The sequence below is a fragment of the Myripristis murdjan genome, chromosome 3 (assembly GCF_902150065.1).
Source record: "Myripristis murdjan chromosome 3, fMyrMur1.1, whole genome shotgun sequence".
In the NCBI taxonomy this organism is placed as follows: domain Eukaryota; kingdom Metazoa; phylum Chordata; class Actinopteri; order Holocentriformes; family Holocentridae; genus Myripristis; species Myripristis murdjan.
This window is the reverse complement of record NC_043982.1, coordinates 31,438,107-31,462,394: the sequence shown is the minus strand read 5'-3', so window position 1 is coordinate 31,462,394 and position 24,288 is coordinate 31,438,107. Positions and strand designations below refer to the sequence as shown.

Below are 24,288 nucleotides of genomic sequence, written 5' to 3'. Positions count from 1 at the left end.
TCCATAAGACAAAGATAAAGTAATCTCCAACAATTTGAAAAAAGGGGGAAAAAAACAGGCAGTATTCATAAAAGGCCTTTGGACTTGGAAAATATTGGCTGGACTCTCCAGTCCATGTGGAAGATATTGACTGGTTAGGAGAGGTGATTTCAGGGCTTTTCCAAACTGCTGTGGAGACAAACTTGAGAAATATAAAGGCAGAGAACTTCATATTTTACACCCGTGGTTAAATATACTAAACTCTGACAGGGAAGTGTGAGAATGAGGCGCTGTAAGGAAACAGGAGCTTCGCGTGGAGTAATTATGAAATTAATAAAGCAGAAATGGCAAAAAAAAAAAAAAAAAAAAAAAAAAAGAATCTTTTAAAAAATCCTGTATGGTATCAGTGTTATATTCTATATGTTTAGATTTTTGGTGACATTCATTAGCAGTCTTTTTTCTCCAAAAAAATGTATTCCAGGATTACATCAGTTATTGTCTCCTCTCACTATAACAAAACGCATTCACCACAGAGTGATGGGAGATGGTAATTGGAGTCTGCAGCTCCTCATCCTCTTAAAGTGTCAGTCAAATCAAAGGGAGAGTGGCCCCGCCCACGGGACCCGGGCGGCCAGTAGAAATTCTCGGGGATTATCCTGCTGATATAAAGCCCGGGGATGCAGATGCTGCGAGAGGTGCGCTCCTTTTGACAGAGAAAAGTAAGCCCACAAAACAAGCCTGTGGAAGGAGGAGGAAAAGCCCAAAAGTTACCCAGCAAGTGTTCAGCAGCAGAGGAGAAAGACGTAAAGAAAGAGGGGAAACAAGAAGAAGGAAAAAAGAAGCAGTAACTTCCAGTTATGATGGAGCACTCCAAACAGAGTCAGTACAGTCCAAACGAGAAGGACGCCGGCTCCGGGGACGGCGGCGTGGTGAACGGACACTTTGACACGACGGTGAAGAGGCCCAGCGGCGGCCGGAGCGGGGCTCTCCAGGCTGCGGGCGCGGAGTCCGGCTCCCACCACCCGGCAGCCTCGGTGATGGAGAGCTGGAGGGAGGAGCGCACCAGGAGCGTGGAGGACAACGAGATGAGCCTGCCGTCCCTGGCCGCAGCTTACACCACCATCCTGAGGGGGCTGGGGGAGGACCCGCAGAGGCAGGGGCTCCTCAAAACACCTTGGCGGGCTGCCACCGCCATGCAGTTCTTCACCAAGGGCTACCAGATGAAAATTATTGGTAAGTTTAATCCACAAAGCCGCTCAGAGGCTGTTGGGATTTGTCTTGTGATCAACAGGTGGCGGATACATCGCCCGCAGCTTGTCACCAGCGGTGTGTACTGGCAGCTAAAGCCACCTAAATTCACTTTACCAACCCTGTGATTTTGCAGAATAAACTTTACGCACTTTTTGGGCTACCATATAGACCTAACTATTATATGAAATTCAGGATATACTTATAACTTGGATAAAACTGACAAAATTTACCTGGAGGGTCTGTTAAAGGATTTTTAAAGGGGCAAATAGTGATTTTACTTTGTATTAGAGGTTGCCATGTATGGGGCATGTGTGGGTCCAATGCTGCCCACAATTAAGAGTAAACGATGATGTCTGGCATATCTGGTCCAAGAAACATTCTCTACTACTCTTTATTATACATGCAGATGCTCCCAGTGGTTTTGGCTTGATGAAAAGATAAAAAGAGACACAGTGCACCGCAAAGAAAAAAAAAGTCAGAGTTCATGAAGCCTTTTCCAGTTTATCTGTAAGTGGACATCCATCAATGTTAATTGCACACTTCAAATAGTTTTGAATAAATGCCACAGAGCCTTATTGGCTCTATGATTTGACAACTTCCTAACTCTTAATGAATGTCACTGAAAAACAGCTGAATAGTTGAAAATCTGCTTTCAGGGCTGTGGCACCTAATCATAGTTGTACAGTTGTTTCAACTTAGAGTTAAAATATCATGCCACACCATTTCTGACTACCGCAGCTGGAGCCCCAGGCGTGACACCTCCAGGTCATATCTTGAAAGGGCAGGTCATGTGCGGTGCAGACCCGGTTGAACCGAAAGCATCGGGTCCATATGGGCTGGCTTCTCCTCGCTTCGGCTTGTTGGAGTGGCTGGAGCTGGGGGCTGCCCCTTTTTTTTCTTTAAAGCAGTCGTAGAAGCTGTACTCAAATCCTGTAGCGGAGACAAAGTAACTGTATTATAATAGAAAAATGCTCCTAAAAGCTCTGTATTCAAGATTTGACCAAAGTAAAAGTATAGAAGTATTAGCAGTAAACTGTACTTGGGTGTCAAAAGTGAAAGAAATGAGTTGTCATTGTGAAGACTCTTTCCTTCCCATGTTGAGCTGCTAATACTGTATCCTGTAATTAGTATTTTAATTTTATAGGTTTAATTACAACACATACTGTTGGATAGTTTGACCTCCAAGAATGCATCATGTTTTATGAGCTCGTCTTATGTTTTGCATGTAAAATCTAGTGGAAATTTAGTAGAGTAACAGTACAAAGTCTTAAAAAATGGAAATCCTCAAAGTGTCAATGCCTTAGATTTGCATTCTCAGTACTTGAGTAAATGTATTTTATTACTTTCCAGCCCTGCTCTGCCGCCGCCTCCAGGATCCATCTGGAGGTAGTTTGGGGGTAACGGGATGGTGTTGTGCAGTGTGAAGCTGTAATGCACAGGAAGGAATGTGGCAGAATGAGTGAAAAATGCATGTGGAGCAGTAAGGGACACGTCATCAGGGGTAGGGGGATGGTAGGATTGTGGTTTATGATATGTTGTACTCACTGTAGGTTCATCTGCAGTGTAGCTGAGGCTGCTCACAGGTGAACCCAGCTCTTTGTCTTGGACATGCAGCGTACTCCCACCTCAGGGTCTAATTGCCACTGAAATATGTAAATGTGTGTGGCAGAGCAACAAGGGGCACCACACCTCCAGTATCCAAGTTATCAAACATATTTTTTGCACATCACAGAAACTTGGTAGGAGCCATTTGAGTTATTCATGTAATGACATTATACCGCACATGTGTTTATTCTCCAGCCATGTAAAGTGGTGCTCTCCCCCTCAGCTGATTGGCTGTGGCAGGATCCACCCTTTTGACTTCCTGGAACACAGAAAAAAAAACAAACATTTAGCGTCAGAGCACGGAGCATTTGTCAACAGAATCAGTACTTTGAAAGTAACGCTGCATTGCTTCATCTCTCTCTCTCTCTCTCTTTCTGTGTGTGTGTGTGTGTGTGTGTGTGTGTGTGTGTTTGTGTGTGGATGTCACTCTTCAGGTCCAAGGGTTTTGCTGTTATCAGAGTCACCACTCACCCCACATGGGCTTCAAATCCTCTCGCTGACGAGCACATGATCAATAAAATGTAAAGAGAGGAAGTTATGCAGAGCTTAAACGGGACTTCTGGCTTTCTTGTGATGTTAAAGTGGCCGTACTGTAGGAATTAACATTTTACTCCATGCGCACGTGCGATCATAGATTACTATTATCCACAGTTTTGTCAGTGCGATTGAATTTCAAGTAACTGCGTGTTTTTAAAGATCCATCCAGTTCACAGACAGATCTGGGTTGACTCCAGTTTTGGCATCACAGCTATATTTGTTCTCATCACTGAACTATTACAAATATCAGTCCAGCACAGAGATGGCCTCCATTCAGCTGGTTTCTGTCATGTATCAATTAGAGGAGCTGGTGTCGTGACTGTTCTGTCTGTATGGGGGACGCAGCAGCAGAGAGCAGCTTTCCTTAGTTATTTTAAAATCCGAGACGAGAGTTTTGCATGTTGTGTTTTTGGAAAAGCGCCTCGAGTGGGCCCAACCTGAGAGAGGTGCCCTACATCACTGCCCCCCTTTTTCTTTATTGTCCAGTCCGATCAGTCAGATTAGATCTCTGCGGTAACTACCAATCCACAATAAACACGGAGGAGAGACTATTCATCGCCGTTACTGATCTCCTGGAACTTTCCAAAAAGGAGTTTCCATGACATTATCAGAAAACGACAACCTGGGGGCCGACTGGAGCTCCTGTTAACTTTTTATTGTACATTTTAATAATTTATAGCAACTGTACAGCAGCAGTGCACTAAATCATGTTAACTTTACTCTGGCTAGCATAATGAAGAGCGGCTGCTTGAGGGACCGACAGCTGATCGTCTGCTCCTTATGTGGTTGCCTAGCAACAACACAAAACACTCTGCTTTGAGGCGCTCAACCAAAAAAGTCAGTGCCGTGTATTCAGGCACTTAGTCTTCAGATTTATTCAATAATTGCTCTTTTAACGACATTTATTTGCAAAACATCATGATTACTTTTATCGTGAGTCACGGTAGATCTGAAAACAAAATCATGAAAACCAAATATGGCATGTCTAAGTGAAAACTACTCATGAGCAATACTCAGATATAAAGACATGTATGTCTATGTCTTGAGCATACAGAGGGTGTGTGTGTGGTGGGGGTGTGTGTGTGTGTGTGTGTAAAGGAGGGGGGTGGGGGTGTGTTGTGGGTGACTCATGAATACATGCCTGGGGTTATTGCCATGCACAGGAAGTGTGTGTGTGTGTGTGTGTGTGTGTGTGTGCGCGCGCTTATGAGAGCTTGTACCATCACACACATTTGGTTTTATTAACAATAACTGAATACCCCTGTTTATTCATACATCCACTCATTGATGATATCCTGCTTCATTCAGAATATATCAACATGCGGTCCTTCCTGTGTGTGTGTGTGTGTGTGTGTGCGCGCATGTAGTATTCATTTGCACACGCCCACACACTCCAGGAGCCAGTGATACTGAATGTAGGAGCTGATGATGAGTAACACTGTCATTACCTGGTATCCAACCCCCCGTCTCTCTCTCTCTCTCTCTCTCTCTCTCTCTCTCTCTCTCTCTCTCTCTCTCTCTCTCTGGGCGTCCAAGCCTGCAGTCCTCTTCAACTGTCCTTTATTTCATTAAGGTTGACTTAACGTCCTCCTCCAGGGTGACAATGTGTGTTTTTCCGTGTGTGCGTGTGTGTGTGTGTGCGGTGTTTCAGCTGCTCCCAATAATGCCGTAAAGGGTTAATGACGTTGTAATAGGAGGCCAGGCCGAACGGCTGGTTGTCGTTATACTGTTGGTGATTATATGATTGAATGCCCTTAAAACAACACGGTTATATAAACAAAATGTGTGTGTAACAAAGAGACGGGGAAAGAAACAGCCGGTGAAAAGAAGTTGTTTTAATTAGCGGTTTTGTTTTCTCAAAGCTTCGTGGGACGTTTGGTCACGAGGCACGGAAGAGCTGATTAACTTTTCACATGATTGGCCGAAGGGGTGGAGTGGCTGTCTCATTTCTCAAACAGAGCACATAACTCTTGAAGTTTTTTATAGTATTAATATTATAAAAGTTAACGTACCTGTCAGCAGACATAACAAGAGGCAAACCCTCCTTTATTGGCCAAATCAAACAACATGGCACAGTGGTAGACAGCAGACCCTAATTGCCAGTGGAAAAATACAAAGCTGATTGTCCACGGGGCTAAAATGTAAAATAAATGTGGCTATAATTGAACAAGTGTGTGTGTGTGTGTGTGTGTGTGTGTGTGTGTGTGTGTGTGTGTGTGTGTGTGTGCGTGTGCATCTCCTAATGTGATCCAAGTTGGTCACTGGAAGAGAGGCGGAAAACTAACTTGGCATGTATGGACAGGTGCATGAGTCATACTGACATGAGACATCTAGTAAATTTGATGTATTCAAGCAATGGATTTAATTCAAGAGTGTACGTGTGTGTGTCTGTGTGTGTGTGTGAGAGAGAGAGAGAGAGAGAGAGAGAGAGTGAGAAAGAGAGAGAACAGGCCCACTGGTTTTGCTGTAGTGATGTGGTTTGTGTGGGGCAGCGGCACTAGAAGAAAACACATCTTTTTCATTTTTCTGCCAATGTTTTTCAAATTAGTGTGGCTCTAATGACATGTGTGTCCGTGTGTGTGTGTGTGTGTGTGTGTGTGTGTGTGTGTGTGTGTGTTTGGACAGAGGGAGAGAGATTGTTTGTCGAGCAGCTGTTGCATTCAGCCTGAACACCCAAACCAGAGTTCTTCTCTCCTGTGGCAAGAACTAAGTCAGTATGATTATTAATGTAAAAAAAAAAAAATGCTATTTAATATTTTGCTGAATACTCTGATCATGATTATGAATCTGAAATATTGGTCTTGGTTTCATTACACTTTTACACTGTAACAAATGTTGTCTGTGCAGTATTTGTTAACATAATAGCAGCTTGAAGTTCTTGCTTTCCTCCTCACTCTTTGTTGTTGTCTCTTGTTGTTGTTGTTTGTCTGTTGTTGTGCTCTTATCTACAGAACCCAGACCATATAGCGCGCCCTTTTAGCCTAAAATGTCACCAACTTTACAAGTCATATTTCGTTTTTTTTTTTTACTATTAAAAACTCTCAAATAGTGACAGCTGCACAAGAGAGATCAGCAACAATTGTTATCATGAGTATAAAAATATTTGATAACTGTAATTCGGTTAAAGAGTTCTGTAACTCAGGTGAAAATACACGTTTTCTTGTCAAAATATAATTATGACTAGTTAAAACTAAATTACAGATATCTTTCATTCTTTTTCTGACCAGTAAGAATTATATTTTCCCTGGTAAAAACTGTCATTACTTGTAAAGTTGGTGACATTTTAGGTAAAAACGGTTTGCCATAAAATCATAAATAACATGGAGAACTCTCAGTAGGTTAGCAGATCTCTGGCCAAGGTTGCAGCTGGAAGTTACGACGATGTTCGAGCTAAGCCACGCCCCCTTTAGGTAGTGTTGTTACAGGACACGCCCCTTTCAGTGCAGCCCAGCAACAGGCAACATTAGTCAGTGCCGTCTTGATGTATGACCGCCTTCGCCACCGGGTCTCACGGTGCTACGTGTGTTTGGAAACTGTGGCGCCCTTGAGCCTCGTTCAGCCTGCAGCCAAATCGGATTTGTTTCTCAAATCAGATCTTCAAGACAGACTGTTCACACTGTTATTTGCAAGTGATCAGATCGGATTTGTATGGTCCAGACATCAATCACGTGTCTGCATGAGTTGCTATGGTAACAACGTAGGCATCAGTTTCTACACACTTGAGACACAATTTATCAACACGGAGGCTTGAGAAAGGCGGATCCATCATCTCGCTCTCCAAACAGTCGCACCGTCAAGTCACGGTGCAGAATGCCTCCGTCGCATTAGATAAATTCAGCAACGGAAGAGGCTGATATTAATTAGCGTATCCATGGTAAAGGCAGCCTCTGTCATGCACTTCTGTCACTTTGAACTGACGTTGTCATTGTATGTCTTGTTGCAAGTGACAAGAGACACTAGAAATCCAATTTGAGTGTCTGGACTGAGACGCTTCCATCGAAATCTGATTGGGATCGCGTGTCAAACCATCTTCAAATGTGGTTTGGATCTGATTTTCAAAAATCACATTCCATGTGTTTTGTTGTTTTGCATATGGATGTGACAAAAAAAAAAACAGATTTGGGCTGTCAGTCTGAACAAGGCCTAAATACCAAAGCCAAACCCTCTAGGCTGATTGGCCTGAAATGGTGTTTTCTTCATTGATCCGTGGCCAACATCCCTGTGAAGTGTCATGTGTACGTTGTTTGTGCTTAGCCATGCTCCCGTTTAGCAATGCTGCTGTCTCAGGACACGCCTCTTGGGAAGCAAACAATCAGACATGTGTCTACATGACAGATAAAATTGTGCTATTAAGCTGACCGCATGAACAGGTTCTCTTATCGGTTCCCTGTGCAGTTATTTATGCCTCAGGTCATTTTGCTGACAACATTTTAAATGCGACGTGTAGCACACTGGACGTTCCAGTGGAGTTCATGCCTGTCAGTCTGCCTCCCAGTGCATGAACCTCCACAGCTGTCAGCGTGACCAGTTGGTGGTCTCTGGAGGTGTGTCTTGGCTGACCAGACAAGCTGCATTTTATGTCACTTATGAGAGGTGCTGGGATCACAGGTGACTGTGTAGAGCCAGGTGTAGCAGATCTGCTGCATCATCTAATTAGGTGGTACCTTTCATAACCATGGCAATAAGAACATTTGAACTTTTTTGTGCTGTCTGGTCCCCAATGAATGACTGTGGCTGCTCTCAGGAATTAGTGTCTTTTGTTTAAAGGTTTAGATTTTCCCAATGCTTTTATTTCATCACTGAAAATGTCTTATGTGTTCAAATGCATTAACAGACCCTCTAAGAATGTTCACAGACATTACTTTTTAGTTGGCCTCTCAGGCCTAATTGGCTTAATTTGTGGACCAGATTGGTATGAATTGGGTTTTCCAAATGTTTTCTGGCCTTAATTTTATACAGTATATGGTCTAGATTGAGTAAATGGCCCCTCTAGACTTGCGAACCTGTTTGCCAAAAAAAAAAAAAAAAAAAAAAAAAAAGTGCTTTGCAAGGTCGGTCTAGTTGTAACTGAAATCGTCCCCAGGAAAAAACAAAATCTTTTTTTCACACATCAATTAGCCACTGGAGTTGCAAAGTTTAGTAAGAGTGTAAAACAGGGCGAGAGAGCATCCCTCAGTATGAGGTGAGGGAGCACTGACTGACCGACGGACTGTCTGATCTGAATTTACTTTTATTCCAGTTCCAGTTGTACAAAACAGGCCTCGGTGTACTCGTGTCACTTAGTCTGATAAATGATTAGCAGGGGCTGACAGCTGAATGCATCTTGGCGTCCCAGTGAAGCTGCCAGTTAAACCAGCAGGGCAGCCAGACTTAGCTTAACCTAAGTGTGTACAGTGTGGGTATGTCAACCCCTTGTGTTTCTGGGATGCGGGATACACTGTCGCGGCATCGTGAGTCAAATTTCAATGAAACATGGGTGAAGGAAGACACCCACTTGATATCCCCATGCAAAGACTTACCCTGACAGTCACAGCAGGTAGATAGATGGTGAATATTTTTGCCTGTCTTACGTAGATTTATGACGGCGAAGCATCGTCTTTTCTGTTGTACCTCGATGTGAGTGCTCACCTTGAAAAATGGCACACGGATATTAACAAGGGATATTATATTATGTCAGACATGGTATCATGTCTGATATCATATTTGCATTTTAAATTTTGTTCTTAAAATGTAGTGCCTCCATCAGGTCAATTAGTGTCTTTTTTTAAATGCTAAATATAGAGTGCACTATGTAAAATTGCCCAGAGTTGATTTAAATGAAGACTCTCCAGGCTCAACCCAAAAAATAGAAGAATAAAAGAAAAATTGAAGAAGCAAGTGTTTGATGTGCTTGAAACATGGTGGGTCCACAGGATTCTCATTATTGGCTTTATTCACTGATGGATTACATGCTTATTTCTGCCAGTTGAGTAAAATGGTTCTCACTTTTATCAGTATACTTATATGTCCCTTGATTCTCAGCAGTTTTGCATAGTGCCGCTTTTTCAGCACCATGATATACATTAGTGTAAAATGCTTTTCCCTCCAGTTTTTTTTTTTAAACAGGCGACTGATGTCTGAGAGGTCGAGCAGCTTTTTGTTGTCCCCCATGATTGGAGATCGGGTGAGGGACTGTGATTTCTCAGCCTCTTCTGGCCTGTTTTGGATGAAATTTGGAGAAATTATGAATTTTGACACTGGGGTCTGGCATTTTGAATATGAACCTGATAGGCCCACCACAGTGCCACCAACAGGCCAACAGGGCTCTAAGCCTCACACTCATGAACCTTTGGAGAATGATGTGTTTTTAGGTTGATATCCAGCATCTACAAAATGAGACTGATTGGCACACCACCACACAGTTTCAAGCAACAATGTCCCAGAAAAGTGCACATCACACATACAAAAAAATAAATGATCTCATCTACCTGGCACATACACACACACACACACACACACACACACACACACACACACACACACAACAGCACCAGAGACTGAAGCAACAAGTCAGTCGTCGCTCAGCGTTAGACCAGTGACCCTGCCTGCCCATCCACAACACACCCTCCCTCTATCTTCTCACTCAAACAGATAGCAAGCCAGGAAATTAAAAAGTGCCGTAGTGAGTGAGAGGCGGGTGCTTCGCCACAAACAGATAAAGCTCAGTTTTATCAGAACTACGATATGAGTCCCCGGCAACAGAAAAATGCAATAAAGCAACAACAGGAAGAGTGCATGGAAGCAGGTCTATAATTAGACTGCGGTGTTTGCCAGAGAGAAACACCGTAGCAGATGGAGACTGGCAGCTGTAGGTTTTTGGTGAAATGATGCAGTGGTCGGTGAGCATGGCGGCTGTGTTGCCCGTCCACTCTTTGAGACAACTTGTGTCTGTGTCTCCGCATCTTCCTCTGCCCGTTGCCTCCGGGATGAGAAAAAAAAAAAAAAAAATGATTCCTGGTCAGACTGTGAGGGTTGCACAGTGGCTTCAGTCCTGAATTCTCATCATAAATCTCATCTCTACCTAGTGTAAGTGCACGTCCATACATGGAGTACACAAACAAATAAATAGTAAAATAACTAAAAAGAAGAAAAAAATTATCATTCAGTAAACAAATAACCAATAAAAGGAGTAATAAAATGTACAGAATACAACTCTTAGAATCAGACGCATGTTCACACATGAGCACGACAGATAATCACTCCTTCTGTCTTTGCCCACCAACTCAACACTTGTGGAAAGACGTCACAGACAGAATATCCCTCAGTTGTGTCATCCTACTCTCCCTCTCTGTCATCAGCCCATCCATTCAAAACTCCAAACCAGTACAAACCACCTCAGCTCTTGTCAAGAAAACAATCCTCTTGAACTGGAAAAGAAGAAACACCATAACCACACAGAGGTTAAACCGTCTCAAAGAACACATTTCCATAGAAATGATTTCATACAGGCACAGCTGTAATTGTTTATACCACCCCATTTGAATTGATCTATTAATAATTTTAGTCATCTTTCAATTAAAAATGTCCAAAAATTGTAGATCACAGCTTCACTGATCTCTAAGATGAGAGGATTTACTCTCTTTTCTCTTTTCATGTCTTTATGAAATAAATACCTTTGATTTATTCGGCTGCTGGTCAGGCTAAGGAAGCATTTTGAGGACATCACTTTGGGCTCTGATAACTTCCAATGAGTTTTTGTAATTACTGCTATTGTTTTTTAGGGACTTTTTTGTGTCATTTTTGCTTTTCCTGGCAGTCACACTAGAGAGAGACAGGAAACACGGGGCAGAGAAAGAAGTAATGACATACAGCCATGGGCCCAGGCCGGACTGGGGCCACTGTGACTTATATCAATAAAAAGTAAAATTGTCTCCAGTTTGTGAAGTCGAAAGTGTTTTGGAGCAGCGGCAGCCAGCTGAGCTTCACCGCTCCTCTGTTTGCTCCACAGACGTCCTGAACGATGCCATCTTCGACGAGGACCACGATGAGATGGTGATCGTCAAAGACATCGACATGTTCTCTATGTGTGAGCATCACCTGGTGCCCATCTTCGGCAGGGTAAGAGATGTGCAAACACACACACACACACACACACACACGCCTCCTCAGTTCCAGGTTGACCACATACCACCTCTCAGCAGTACCTGTTGTTTGTTCCACCTGCATCTGGATGGAAATGAGCCATTTTAGAGACACAGCTGTTACTTTGACCTATGTCAGATGAAACATGATGTTGAGTCAAGACGTGACGTGGAGAGAGACTGTTCAAAAGTGAACAGAACGAGGCAGTCGAGCCTGTTGCACACTGGATGTAGCCGGTGGTCTAATCCACTGAAATGTTTTGTGCATAATCTTGAGCATTTGCCCAAATGAATAAATTGAGCAACATGGTATTTGTTATAAAAATAAAAGAGTTAACTATCTAAACGGTATGGTTTAGACCAGTAGTTTTTTGGTGTCAAGGACCCCCAGATTAATACACACCAGGCTGTGTTTGATAAGATGCCGTCTCAGGGACCCACATCTGATCAGATTTAGTTATTCCACAGCTGCCCATAGTGTAGATTGACAGATTAACAGTGAAGAGTGTGGAAGCCCATAAATGGAATAGCCATTCTTACAAATTCTCTTATTGGACTAACCTCTAGTCAATGTCAGTGAAATTATTAAAATATCCCCTAATTTTCCAGGGATCCACTGGAACTCCCTCAAGGGCCCCTGGGGGTCCGTGGATCCCAGGCTGAGAGCTGCTGCTTTAGAGAATTAGTCAACAATGTGAAAGATCATCTTTTTCTATTAACTGAAGATGCTGCCAGCTGATCTGTGATGAGCAGCTTCTAAACCTCTCAAGCTTGTCATCTTCAAACTTTGTTGCAAGCGTAGCTGTGCAGAATGGTGAACTCTGACACCAAACACTGATTTTCATTGTCAGCTAGATTACTAGAATAATCCCTAGAGGCGTCAAATATTCATTCATCACAGAAACAGCAGGGCAGTAATAAATTTGTGCATAAGAAATAAGTTTTTGACGTTCCATAAATGATTTCCCAGCTTGAGGACGTGCGGCGGTGAGAATAAACGCATCAGTGATCGGCCCGACGGAAACACAGAACATTAGAAACAATCAGATTAGCTCAGATCAGGCTCCCCCGCACGTCTCTGACCAGCCCCGCTTGTTTCCAGCCTCCTCCTGCAGCTTTGACATCATCACCCTTTGTCAAAGGCGAGTGGTCTCTTCCCCCGTCTGCTTTTCTTTTTCGCCTGTGCTATTGCTATCCCTCCATCTTCGCCTGCAGGTGCGTGCCATTTAAGACAATAGAGGCTGGCAGCTGATCCTTTCCACCGTGTAAATGGGCTGTGATGACAGCAGTGAATCACACACACACACACACACACACACACACACTCGCGCACCACTGTGTAAGTGTATATGTGCATGTGTGTGTATGCAGTCAGCCTTCAGGTGGCTATTGCCACCCCCCACCCCCACACACACTCCTCACACACACCCCTCACACACACACCTTCTTTGTCACCATCAGCAGCGCAGCCTCTCATCCAGCCCCTCATGTGTCTGCCTGTCTGTCTCTCAGCGCCTCAGTGACTCACCACAGACAGCGAGGTGCACTCCTCCTCCTCCTCCATTGTTGCACAGATGGTTGTTTGATAAACCATTTTTAGTGCCAGCCGCACAACAAACGACTGACCTGCTCGCTCCAACCAGGCTTTTTCTTTTTCAGGCCGGGGCCAGGTCCAGCCCTTAGGATGGTTTTTGCAACCTTTTATTCACTATTATTTCCTGTTAGCCTGCACCTAGGGCCATCAGAAGCTGATAATGAGCCCAACTCAGGGCTGTTTTCTCCCAGGGGAGGCAAAACCCCTTCAACTTCAACATTACTGAGTACAATGCACTTTGGTCAAACACAGGTGATTTTTGATTCATCCATGATGGATGAAACGGCTTTTGTTGGTTGAGCTAAACCTCCAGCACAGCTAAAATGTGCATAATCCATTGGGGCAACCGTGAAAACCATCAATGACTACTTTGACGGATTTGCCATGCAGCATTGATATTAGGGCTTTTGAAAGGCGAGTGACTGATAATTGTGTTATCTCTGATTTGAGGTATAGTGAAGCATTTTAGTCACAGCAAGAGTCATTTTCAAGATAGAAAGGTCATCTTGGGCTCAAATTGAAGCTTATGAACTTGGGAAGAGGAGGCGTTATTTGCCATAAAAAGCTTTAAAAAGCTTTAAAATAATCATATTTGATGAGAATTTGTCAAGCAGACAGTGATTTTTTTTTGTGTTTTTAAGGATATTCTGGATCACATTTTAAATATGAAATGCAGCAAGCCTCAAAATCCTATTTTCCTACCTTTCCCTTTGTTCTGGGATACCTCCTATTTCCATAACTTTATTCCACTGTTGTTGCTGAACACTTGAATTGACAGCATTTCGCCATCAACATATCCCAAAAAGGTGTTTTGGCCCCCCAACAGCAAACAACCCCGAGTTGGGGGTGTTCATTATTAACTTGTGATGACCTGAGGTGCAGGCTAACAGGAAATAATAATGGGAAAAAAGGCAGCAAAAAACATCCTGAGGCCTGGAACTGGGGGGGACAAATCCAATCTTCTCTGTCAATGTCAACCTCTCAGAAAAAAAGAACAAGGGTGACTTCTGCAGCTTCTGTAAGTGCATCATGTCTGGCCAGTTTACTAAAGAAAAAAAAAAAAAAGTCACTTCTGTTTTAAATCATTACTGATGTATTTTTGATTGGATTTTTCTTTTAATGAATCACAAAACATCACAACAAACTTGATATAATTGTTATAGTTATAGAACATGATCACGATTATTTGTAGTCCCAGCTGTTATATTATTTGTCTCTGCCTGCTTGGTCATGACACCCACATTACTGATGATATTTCAGCAAAAAAGTCTTGTGTATTTAAATATCTTATGAAAGCACCAACAGTCATCCTTACAAAATCATCACAATATCAGTATTGAGGTATTTGGCCAAGCATATCGTGATGTTTGATTTTGTCTGTATTGTCCTGTCCTGCTCACACCAGCATCACTGTCAGTGCTTTTTCCACATTAAGGTCACATTTCCCATCAGCCCTGTTGCTTCCTGTCCTCGCTCCTCCTCTTCCCTGAAGACGATCAACATGTTGGAAGTGATTTCTCTGTTGGTCCTTCACCTCTTTGAAAGCATCAACTCTGTTTAATCTGGAATAACAGCGCCCTCTTTCTGTTTTGTGCTATAAAACAACCCCTTTTTCTTTTTTTTTCCTCCAAATCCGACGGTCTGACTCGATCTGATGGCTCATTATGAAGAATAGAGCGTCGAGTCCAGTAGAGGCTGACAGTCGATAACGTTACGATGGTTATGATGTCTCAGAGTGAATGTGGTGATGATTTATTAATGTTTAAATGCTGCAAGTTTACAACTGTATACAGCGACACAACGGAAACTGGCCATGGATTTGCTGTCACTTACATTTAGGTAACTTTAAATAGCCTCAAAATCATGTGGCTATGCAGTTGATTTTTAAGAGTTCTTCTCGGCATCTACAGCAATTACCAACAATTATTTTGAAAAGCTAGTCAAATGTTTTGACTGGTTCAGACATATTTCTGAGATGTCTAACAACGTAATAATCTCTTTTTGATCCCTTTTATTGTGTATTATTGTTCCTTAACTTTCCAACATTGATGGTTGTTGTTACAGTGATTAGATATGGTGATCGTTATGGTTATTCTTATTCCTGCCATGCTATCTTGTCAGTGTGTAAAAATAAATATGATTAAGTGAAAGGGCAGCCTGTACTGCAACTGGGAAGGAGAACAGGACGGCGAGATATAGAAACAAGAAAGACTTGGAGGAAAGAGGAAAAAGAGATCTTTGCATGCTTGTTGCCGCTGCCCTTTTTCTAGTCTTGTCAACAAATTGCGTCTGACATTTCAGATGTGTGTGTGTGAGAGAGAGAGAGGGAGGGAGAGAGAGGGAGAGGGATGGAGAGGGAGAAATAACCCTCCAGCCATCCACAGCAGCAATTCACCAGCTGATGACTCCATCTCTTCCTCTGCCTCTCATCTGTTGCTCTTCCACCTGCTCGGCTCTCGTCCTTTGGCCTTCTTATTGTCCGTTTGGTTTCAATCAGGTGCTTCATTTGAGTGGAATTTCCCTTAAAGTTGAATGGCAGGTGCTTTTTCAACCACAGTATTTGAGTAATACTGGGTTTAGGTATAAATAATTTTCTAGCCAGTTTAATTTATTTCTTTTTTCTGGGGATTTATGTGTACATTTTTCACTTTTTGCACTTACAGATGTGTCAGCTGACTTTCCCTGACTGATTTGTGTATTTATTGCTGTCATCAGTAATGGCTCTGGATGTCCTGCTAACTGCTAGAAACCCTGGCTGATACTGTAATGTTTCTTTAAATTCAAGTCAATTAAGAACAAATACTCCTCTTCATTGGTGGCCTGGAAACAGACGAAGGGCTTTTTGAAGAGGAAAGGTGAGAAGAAACCAAGAAACACAAAATAAAACCAAACCAAAACAGGAATGTTGAAGGAGAATCTAGTCTAGGTGCAGGCCGGATGGAGGCACAGCAAACAGCAAAGCAAATAACACCATCAACAACAAGGACACCCCAAGCAGCAAATTAAAAAATACTCAGTGGCTCCAGTAGTGGAGTTTATCTTGTCACTCTGCTAAGAAACAATTGCATTTGTCAGTAAACGTCTGTGACAGTCAGTGGAAGTCTGTGAGTCCTTGAAGGCAAAGAGAGATTAAATTGTCCAATTTCTGAGAGTCTCTTGCAGTTCGCTCCCAACCGGATGTGGCAGGTATAATACTGTAATCTGTCGAATGTTGAACTAAATATTGAATCTGTTTGTCCATTTTGTGCAGGTTCACATCGGCTACCTCCCAAACAAGAGAGTACTAGGCCTCAGCAAGCTGGCTAGGTAAGTAAAATAAAATAAATTATGCTGCATCAGAAATCCAGCTGTCCAAAGAAGACAAGGGTTTTAATATTTACATTCAGGAACTAGATCTAAAAGGATGATTGCCCTCACTGAGCAGCAAATAATCACAAAAAATCATCACTCTGAGGCTCACAGTGTAGTTAAGAATCAATAATCATGTAAATAACCGAAAATGAACTGTAATCTTTTCATTTCCTGTGAAAACACCAGTGGTGTATAGGAGGTGCTCTCAGTATGCCTGACCTATCACAACTTTTGAATTTGTAGTGTGGCACCATGTGACTAAAATGAAGAGGCAGAGGCCGTAGTGAAAACCTCACACAGAGCAGCCTTGGAAAACAGGGCAGAGAGGAAAGTGGAAAGGAAGAAAAATCAATGTTTGGATGCAGACGCAGATGATAAAACATTTTCATCCAATCAAATTAACATTGTAAAAAAGAGCGGTTTGGCATTTTGGTAGCTCACTGTGTTGCTGTTGGGGAGCTGATCATATTTACTGCTGTAATGTGAGTGCTTTGCTACAGTGCAATATATCCTTATAGAGTGGTTTAAATTAGATAAGACTGTGATGAAATTAAAATTGCCGCTCTGCATGAAGACACAGGACATGAATAAAACAGGCAGTATAAATAAGACATAGAAAAGAGAGCAGAATCATATTGTGCGCTCGTATAATGTAGTGTTTCTAGTGCTTTTCCGTGTTTAAAGTGCAAATAGCTTTTGGGGAGAAACTGTCTCCTATTCTTCTAGATGTTTTCATTAAAATGTTTTTTGTTTTGTGTGGTCATTGGGTGGAGAAAACATCATGAGGCTGATAATCTGAAGTGCTCTCCGTGCAGAGAGAGGCCTACCAGCTGATTTTTCCTGAGTGTAGTGAACGGTTTCGCTGGGGATTAAAAAGTTCCCGAGTGACCCAATCAGAAAACGATCTCCGCTTTTCTTGCTCCCGCCTCCTTTGATTGACTCCTCAGCTGCACCTGTTATCCTCCACCAGGCTCATCAGACAGTGGAGAGCCACCCGGTGCTGCTGGGGTGTATCACTGCAGATTAGGATGGAGAGTGTGTATATGTGTGCACATGAGTGTGTGTGTGTGTGTGTGTGTGTGCGCGTTTCCCTGGGCACTGTTTAAGAGAGCAACTTAGATGTCTGTGTGAACGAGTGTGTATTTAAGCTGATTATTGAAAGGTGTGTGTGTGTGTGTGTGTGTGTGTCATTCAGTGAATATTCTGATCCCACTGACCCCAATACCTCAGGCTTATCGCTCTAACACCCCTTACTAACGCAGCAGTGAACACACACACACACACGCAGGTACACTCTCTGTAAAAGTCTGTTTACATTTCAGTGAAAAGGCGAGGCTCCCTGTGTTGCAGTGTCTCCAGCACACTAGGTGGCGCTGCCTGCTTAAAGCATCTCAAATCCCAAGTGATTAACAACGCGAGCCTTACCTGTTCAGGTTGTCTGCAACATCTTTTAATGTTACAGAATATATCGTACAAGTTGATGTTATGGATTATTAATCTGCTTATTCAGCACAGTGAGACGGTCAAGACAGGTGAACATCTTGATGAACAAATATCCAGAAATCTCTGTTTTTATCTGGATGAAGCCTCTTTTGCTAGATTAGGCAGCAGGATACGAAAAGCAGTGCACACTTTTGTAGTTTGAGGACTCAGTTATTTATTATTATGAATCTGCATTCAAAACTATTTATGATATTCTTACATTTGTGTTCACGCGCTAAATAAACACTGTAGGATGGCAAGATCCCACAGAGGCTATGTGGGTCATTTTGGAATAGTCAGATATATAAATGTTTAATCAAAACAAACAAGGACTCTGGCATCGATCTTTCTCTCCATGTTGGAGATGATGACAGGATTACTTTGGGCTGATTTTGATGAAACTTGGAGGGATGATGATGCTTTGGTGTTGGTTTGGTGTCTGGACGGGATGTTGATGTTTAAGGTGAGAGTTTTAGTTTTCCAAATCCAGCTGACACAAAACCTGCTTTAAAAATCAAAGATCCTTCCAAATTGGTCGGCCTGAGGAAGGTTCTGTAATTAAAGGTTGAATGGGCACAACTGCTGCACCGCTGGCGAAGCTGTGATGACACCTGGATGGATCCTATTACTGATACCCACTGCTGGTCTTCATTGCAGCTTCTGGACCAGAGCCACTGTCATTAATTTGTTCATCTCATACCATGAAAACTGTCTGCCAACAACACGTGTTTTTGCACCACTGATTGAGGGACAACAAGTTTACTTGTTTATTCAGTGAAATTATTTACAGATTCAGCAGTTCAGGTATAGGCATGACAAATTCAGATTCAGTATCTGCAGCATGCATTACTTGCATTTCATTAATAAATAGTGCAAATTGTATTATAGTGAACATAGCTGGTGCAGTACACACAGAAACATGCATATGAAAATATAGAAATCGGTATTCATACAGAAGATATACGGTGAGAATGTGCGCACATTCCTTCTTCACACCACGCGTACACAGAGTTTTGGTTGCAGGCTGGTGGAGAAGTGGTAGAAAATAACTTGAAAAGTTATTATTGTAACTTTATTATTTCAATATGTCCTTAACATCCAGATTCATTGTGTGTATGTTTTTGTACAAGCCTATTTATCCATTGTTTTTTATTATTATTATTATTATTATTATTATTATTATTTATTGTATTTACAGTCTGTTGCACTGTGTCACACATTATACAGATTGATTTAGAGGCACATGTGATCAGTTAATAGTGCATAATGGCTGTGCATCATGACATGCAGCAGGGGTCCGCTCTGCTGCCGTTAAAGGACCTCGCTGTCCTTTTAGTTGCCATTTCTAAAAAAAAAAAAAAAAAAGAATGAGCAGCAACAGATATTTCTATGGAAATGCGCTAATCAGGGGCGGGTCAACCTCCATTTACAGCTGATTGTGGGAGTGGGCATGAGGCTCGTGCACGTGCGAACAATTACACAAAGACTGAGATTTATAACACAGAAGCATGCATGTGTACGGCTTTATGAATCTGAAAAAAAAAAGAATGTGTGATCATATTTTTATCTTTGTGCACACACAGTTTTCGTCATGAATCTACACAGAGTTTTATGCATCTGGCTGCAGGCAGGTAGGCTTGCAGAGCTGAACATATATTTAATGTAACAAAAGGCAGGTTTCATGCAGGAACTTTGAAATCAGGAACAAAGTGACAGGACACACCTGGAGAAGACAAGAAGGAGGAGAACACAGAGGACTGACCAGGGCGAACACGGGGAGGGATCAGGACGATCAAGGCTCATGAGGCTAAACTCAGTGTAGAGGGAAACAGACTGGGCAGGGCAGACAGGAAACCAGCACACCAGAAACACAAGGAAACACAGGGAGACACAGCAAATAGGGTCCAAACATTAAATCTAAAAACACAAGTCTATAAACACAGAACCATGACAGTCTATGATTTGAATCACATTTGATTCACCACGTCATTCGCTGCATGAGTCGACACATTTCCAAGTGGGAGCCCATAAAATAAAGTCAGAGGAACTGGTATTTACCATAAATCCAACACAACATGAACGCAGCATTCAACAGGAAGGAAGAGAAATGTGTCAGTGACTGGAGTGTGTGCTTGTTAATCAAACCACACACACACACACACACACACACACACACACACACACACACAGCTTCTCTTTACAAGTGATTTGTGTGATTGACTGAGCGTCTTATCAGTGTGTGTTTGAAAGGAAGGCTACAGCTGATCTGTGCTGCACCTTCTTCTCCCTGCCAACAATCGGCTGTCTTTTACCTTTTTTTTTTTTTTCTTTCCCTTTATGTGGATACATCCCTCCATTTTGCATGCACGTGTTTGGCTCTGTGACATTTTGTTGGCGCTAGACGAGGTCGTGTTCTCTGAAAGTGGATGAGCTCGGGAAAGATCAGCGGGTTGAAGGGGAAAGCTGGCTCAATCGCTCCAGAGCAGCATCTCTGGCAAGAAAGCACTTCACTCTCCTGCTTTCAGACGTGGCCAAAGGATACACATTATTTACTCATGTAGAAGTACAGATACAGGTAGAAGTACTGCTTCAACGTGAAAAAGTACAGGCTCTCTGAAGGACACTTACACAGCCCATTTTTTGACAACTGGTTGTTTTTGTTAATTATTAATGAAGTAATAGCATAAGTGCATTGCCAACAGCATGACCCTCATGTCATGTTTGGTTTTGTTACATCTGTCATGTGATATACATGTATGGATACACGGATGGATCTGTGTTGGATCCCATATTTCCCCTTGAATACATTAAAACTAAAGTAACAAGCCTGTTTTGAAAATGTGAGGAGAAGAAAGTACCGATATTTGTGTTAAAATGTAGGGAGTAAAAGTAAGAAGTTGTCAGAAAAATAAACACTCCAGTAGAGTTGGGGTTAGGCATCAGTGGGTTATGGCTAAGATTAGGGCAAGGCTGTGGAGAATGAATGGAAGTCAATTAGCTTAGTCAATTGACTTCACCATCCTAGGAGAAAAATAAAACATGTAAAGTAGTGGAGGTCAGCGGGTGGAGACACTCAAGTCACTCGCCTCTTACAAGCTCCTTGTTTGGTGCAGCAGATCGTTCGTTATGAGCTAAAATGACACAGGGTTATATTATCATTTGTCTTTCTCAGCTGTGAATATCTTCGGTGAGATGTCAAATATCGTTTTTCCCACGATAAGTATGACTTGAACTCAGAATACGGACATGGACATACTGAGCGTTTGGGTTTGCACTGTAGTTAAATGTCACCAGCTGCTACAAGTTTCTCTCATTTTTCAATTGACGTTATTTGTCTGCTGTGTCTACCCCGGTCTGCTCTGTGGAAGCAGGCGCAGAGTCGACTGTCTTAGTTTTTATAAACCATCTTTGGTAGAAGTGGACCAGGCAGGACCACAGCAGACGGACCATGTCCAGCTTTTTAAACCTCAGCTGACATTTTCACAGGACAAACAGGTGAAAATGACACGTTCTCCTCTGTGTTTCAGAGTCCGTTTCACCAAAATGGTCAAATTGATGAAGCGAAAGAGAGAGGGAAAAGAAAACAGGCCGGATGTTTTTTTTTGTCTCTGCCTTGTCTGTCTGTGTTGAATTCCTGATTCTTGTCTGATGATTGTCTTTGATGATGCTCTCCTCTCTTCTGCAGGATTGTCGAAATCTACAGCCGTCGGCTACAAGGTACTGAGAAATATATTTTCTGCTATTCCACAAATAAATAATTTAATTGAAAAACTGTATTCTTTAGTCCAAATGAACCCTTTCATGTGTGAGCACGGTGTTTGTTCCCGAGTTTTCAGGGAAATAACCTCGAATTCCCAGCAGGTCAGGATCCGTTGCGTCAGCGGCCGAGCTCGTTGTGTCTGACGTGATTCGGTTTGTCTGTCTCTTCGTTCGTTTGCAGTTCAGGAGAGGCTGACCAAACAAATCGCCGTGGCAATCACCGAAGCCCTGCAGCCTGCCGGGGTCGGTGTTGTTATCGAGGCAACGTACGGCCACACACACACACACACACACACACACACACACACATATCCACGCACACACATACACAAACAAACTACCACACAACCTGCATGAGTTGAAACTTTTATGATACACTGACTTAGAGCCTCACCTCTTTTTCTCTTTCTTTCCCTCTCCTCCTTCCTTGCCTTGCTCTCCTCTCCTTTTTTCTTTCCTCTGTTCCTTCACTTGTCTCCCATCCTCTCTTTTCTTCTCCTGTCATTCCCCTTTTCCTTTCCTCCCCTCTCTTATCTTTTCCTCTCCATTTTTTCCTTCGCTTTCCTCTCCTCTCCTTTCATTTTGTTTCCTCTCATCTTTCCTTTCCTTTCCTTTCCTTTCCTTTCCTTTCCTTTCCTTTCCTTTCCTTTCCTCTCCTCAGTCACATGTGTATGGTGATGCGTGGTGTTCAGAAGATGAACAGCAAGACGGTCACCAGCACCATGTTGGGAGTTTTCAGAGAAGATCCCAAGACACGCGACGAGTTCCTCACACTGATCAGGAGCTGAGGAAGCTGCAGCTGCTCTTCCTCCTCCTCCTCTTTGTCTCTTTCTGTCTCTCTCTCTCTCTCTCTCTCTCTCTCTCTCTCTCTCTCTCTCTCCTGTTGCCTGCCTGGGTTGTTACCTCCGTCATGCGCTGGCCAGCTGCCGTGCAAAACCTGTGTGTTTGTCTGTAGTGTGTTCATGCTTGTGTGTATGTATGTGCACGTTTTTGTTTTTTTCTTCTTCACCTCACTGTATTGACGCTCCAAAGGCGGCTACAGAGTGTTTGGTGTGTATTTTCAGCCTCCATCCATCGTCGTCCATCGTTTTCCACAGCTCCTCACTGAGTCGCTTTCACGATGAGACGCTTTAAGGCCCTTACAGACTCTATGTTGTTTCCTACGTTGTTGTAGTCACAGACGAAACTTGAAAAAGTCTTTGTTCGTTTGTTCAAATTGGTCGACAGGCGATTTGGGTCCACTGCAACAAAAGACAGGCTGCGTCAAACTCCTGACAGCCTCATAACTTTGTGTCCACAATTGGACAATGTCACAGAGTTGCTATGACTCACGTCCACTAAGGAACCAATTGGAACGCAGCATTGGGATGACGCAGAATACACACAGCATCGTGTTGTAGGCAGAATTTAAGGGAAAGTCAGAGTTCAAGGGGTTAAAAAAATCACTTGTTTATGTTTTGTGGTTTATTTTTTGCAGCCGCTAACAGCGTGGCCTGACTGCAGAGGTCTGCCTCTTGTTTTATCTGCTGTATCTGCAGCCGGATCAATCAGGCCTACAGCGAACTTGACATTGTGCAGTCCGACACACATTGCAATCAAGAGTTTGTACCGTGCGACATGCAATGATCTTGTGAGGTTGTTGTCGTCGCACAGTTTGCCGAAGCGGTGCGTGCTCTACTTCAGGAGTGATTTTTGTGTTTTATGGCAGGCCATTCGACTCACAGCTTTGTTGATTTTAGAGGATGGGATGGACTTTATCCTGTGTCAGCCCGTGTTCTTGTGTGCTTTTTAAATCAAACATTAATCAGATTCATTAACTTGAAAAAGCACTCAGATCTCTTCAAGGAAAAATCCACCATGAAACACTGTAACCCTTTTAAAAACAGCAGTTGCATTTCTGGACTATTTTTGTTGTTTGATGGTGTATTTTTGTTATTCCCCGACGCAGAGGACATGACGTTGAGTCCTGATAACTACAGCTGCTACAAAGGAGGTTTGATAGCGGAAAGTGTTTCAGTGGTGTAAAATATCAGCGCTAAACGTCAGGTTTTGGTGTCAGTCCTTCAGAATTAAAGAGCAAGAGCTTCTTTTCCATTTTTCACTGACATTCAACCATCATCCAGGGAGAAATACCAGTTTCTCCATTAACAGTAGCCTCAGTTGACCAGAATGCATTGCAGCTGCAGGACATGCTGCACTTTGTGTAGACAGGTTGAAGGACGGTGAGTTCGCCAAACAAGTAATGTAAAACGTTTCGTCACAAAATAACTCCTGGAATGAACTGACGGTTACAGACCCAAGTTACTTAACAGAGTGAAAAAATATCAGATTTTTCCTTTAAGTTCCATCATCTGAGGAAATAAAAGACACGTCCTCTGGTATTTTACTCGTCCAAAAATGAGTCACAGAGATACTCAGCTCTGTGGAAAAAAAAAAAAAAAATGCAAGTGTCCTTTACACTTGGGATCACATTCCTCTCTGGATCAAATGTGCTCTGTGAAATGCCTCTGACACACTGTCAAACACACACACACACACACACACACACACACACACACACACACACACACGCATCAGCTGCATTACCAGCCAGCCTCTAATCAAACAAAA

General features: G+C 42.7%; 1 protein-coding gene across 1 annotated transcript; it reads left to right on the top strand.

The window, feature by feature from the left end:
• Positions 1-649: 649 nt before the first annotated feature.
• Positions 650-24,288, top strand: gch1 (GTP cyclohydrolase 1). Its single transcript, XM_030048358.1, has 6 exons — positions 650-1,212; positions 11,360-11,469; positions 16,337-16,392; positions 21,605-21,636; positions 21,860-21,944; positions 22,340-24,288. Exons 1-6 carry the CDS (start codon positions 837-839, stop codon positions 22,464-22,466), a joined length of 786 nt encoding a protein of 261 aa, XP_029904218.1. The 5' UTR covers positions 650-836; the 3' UTR covers positions 22,467-24,288.

Bases quoted from the DNA above. Each gene is read 5' to 3' on its own strand.
- gch1 (XM_030048358.1), top strand. From the start codon at position 837: ATGATGGAGCACTCCAAACAGAGTCAGTACAGTCCAAACGAGAAGGAC. The intron at 11,470-16,336 runs GTAAGAGATGTG...CATTTTGTGCAG, and splicing joins TGGTGCCCATCTTCGGCAGG to GTTCACATCGGCTACCTCCC. The intron at 21,637-21,859 runs GTACTGAGAAAT...GTTCGTTTGCAG, and splicing joins CTACAGCCGTCGGCTACAAG to TTCAGGAGAGGCTGACCAAA.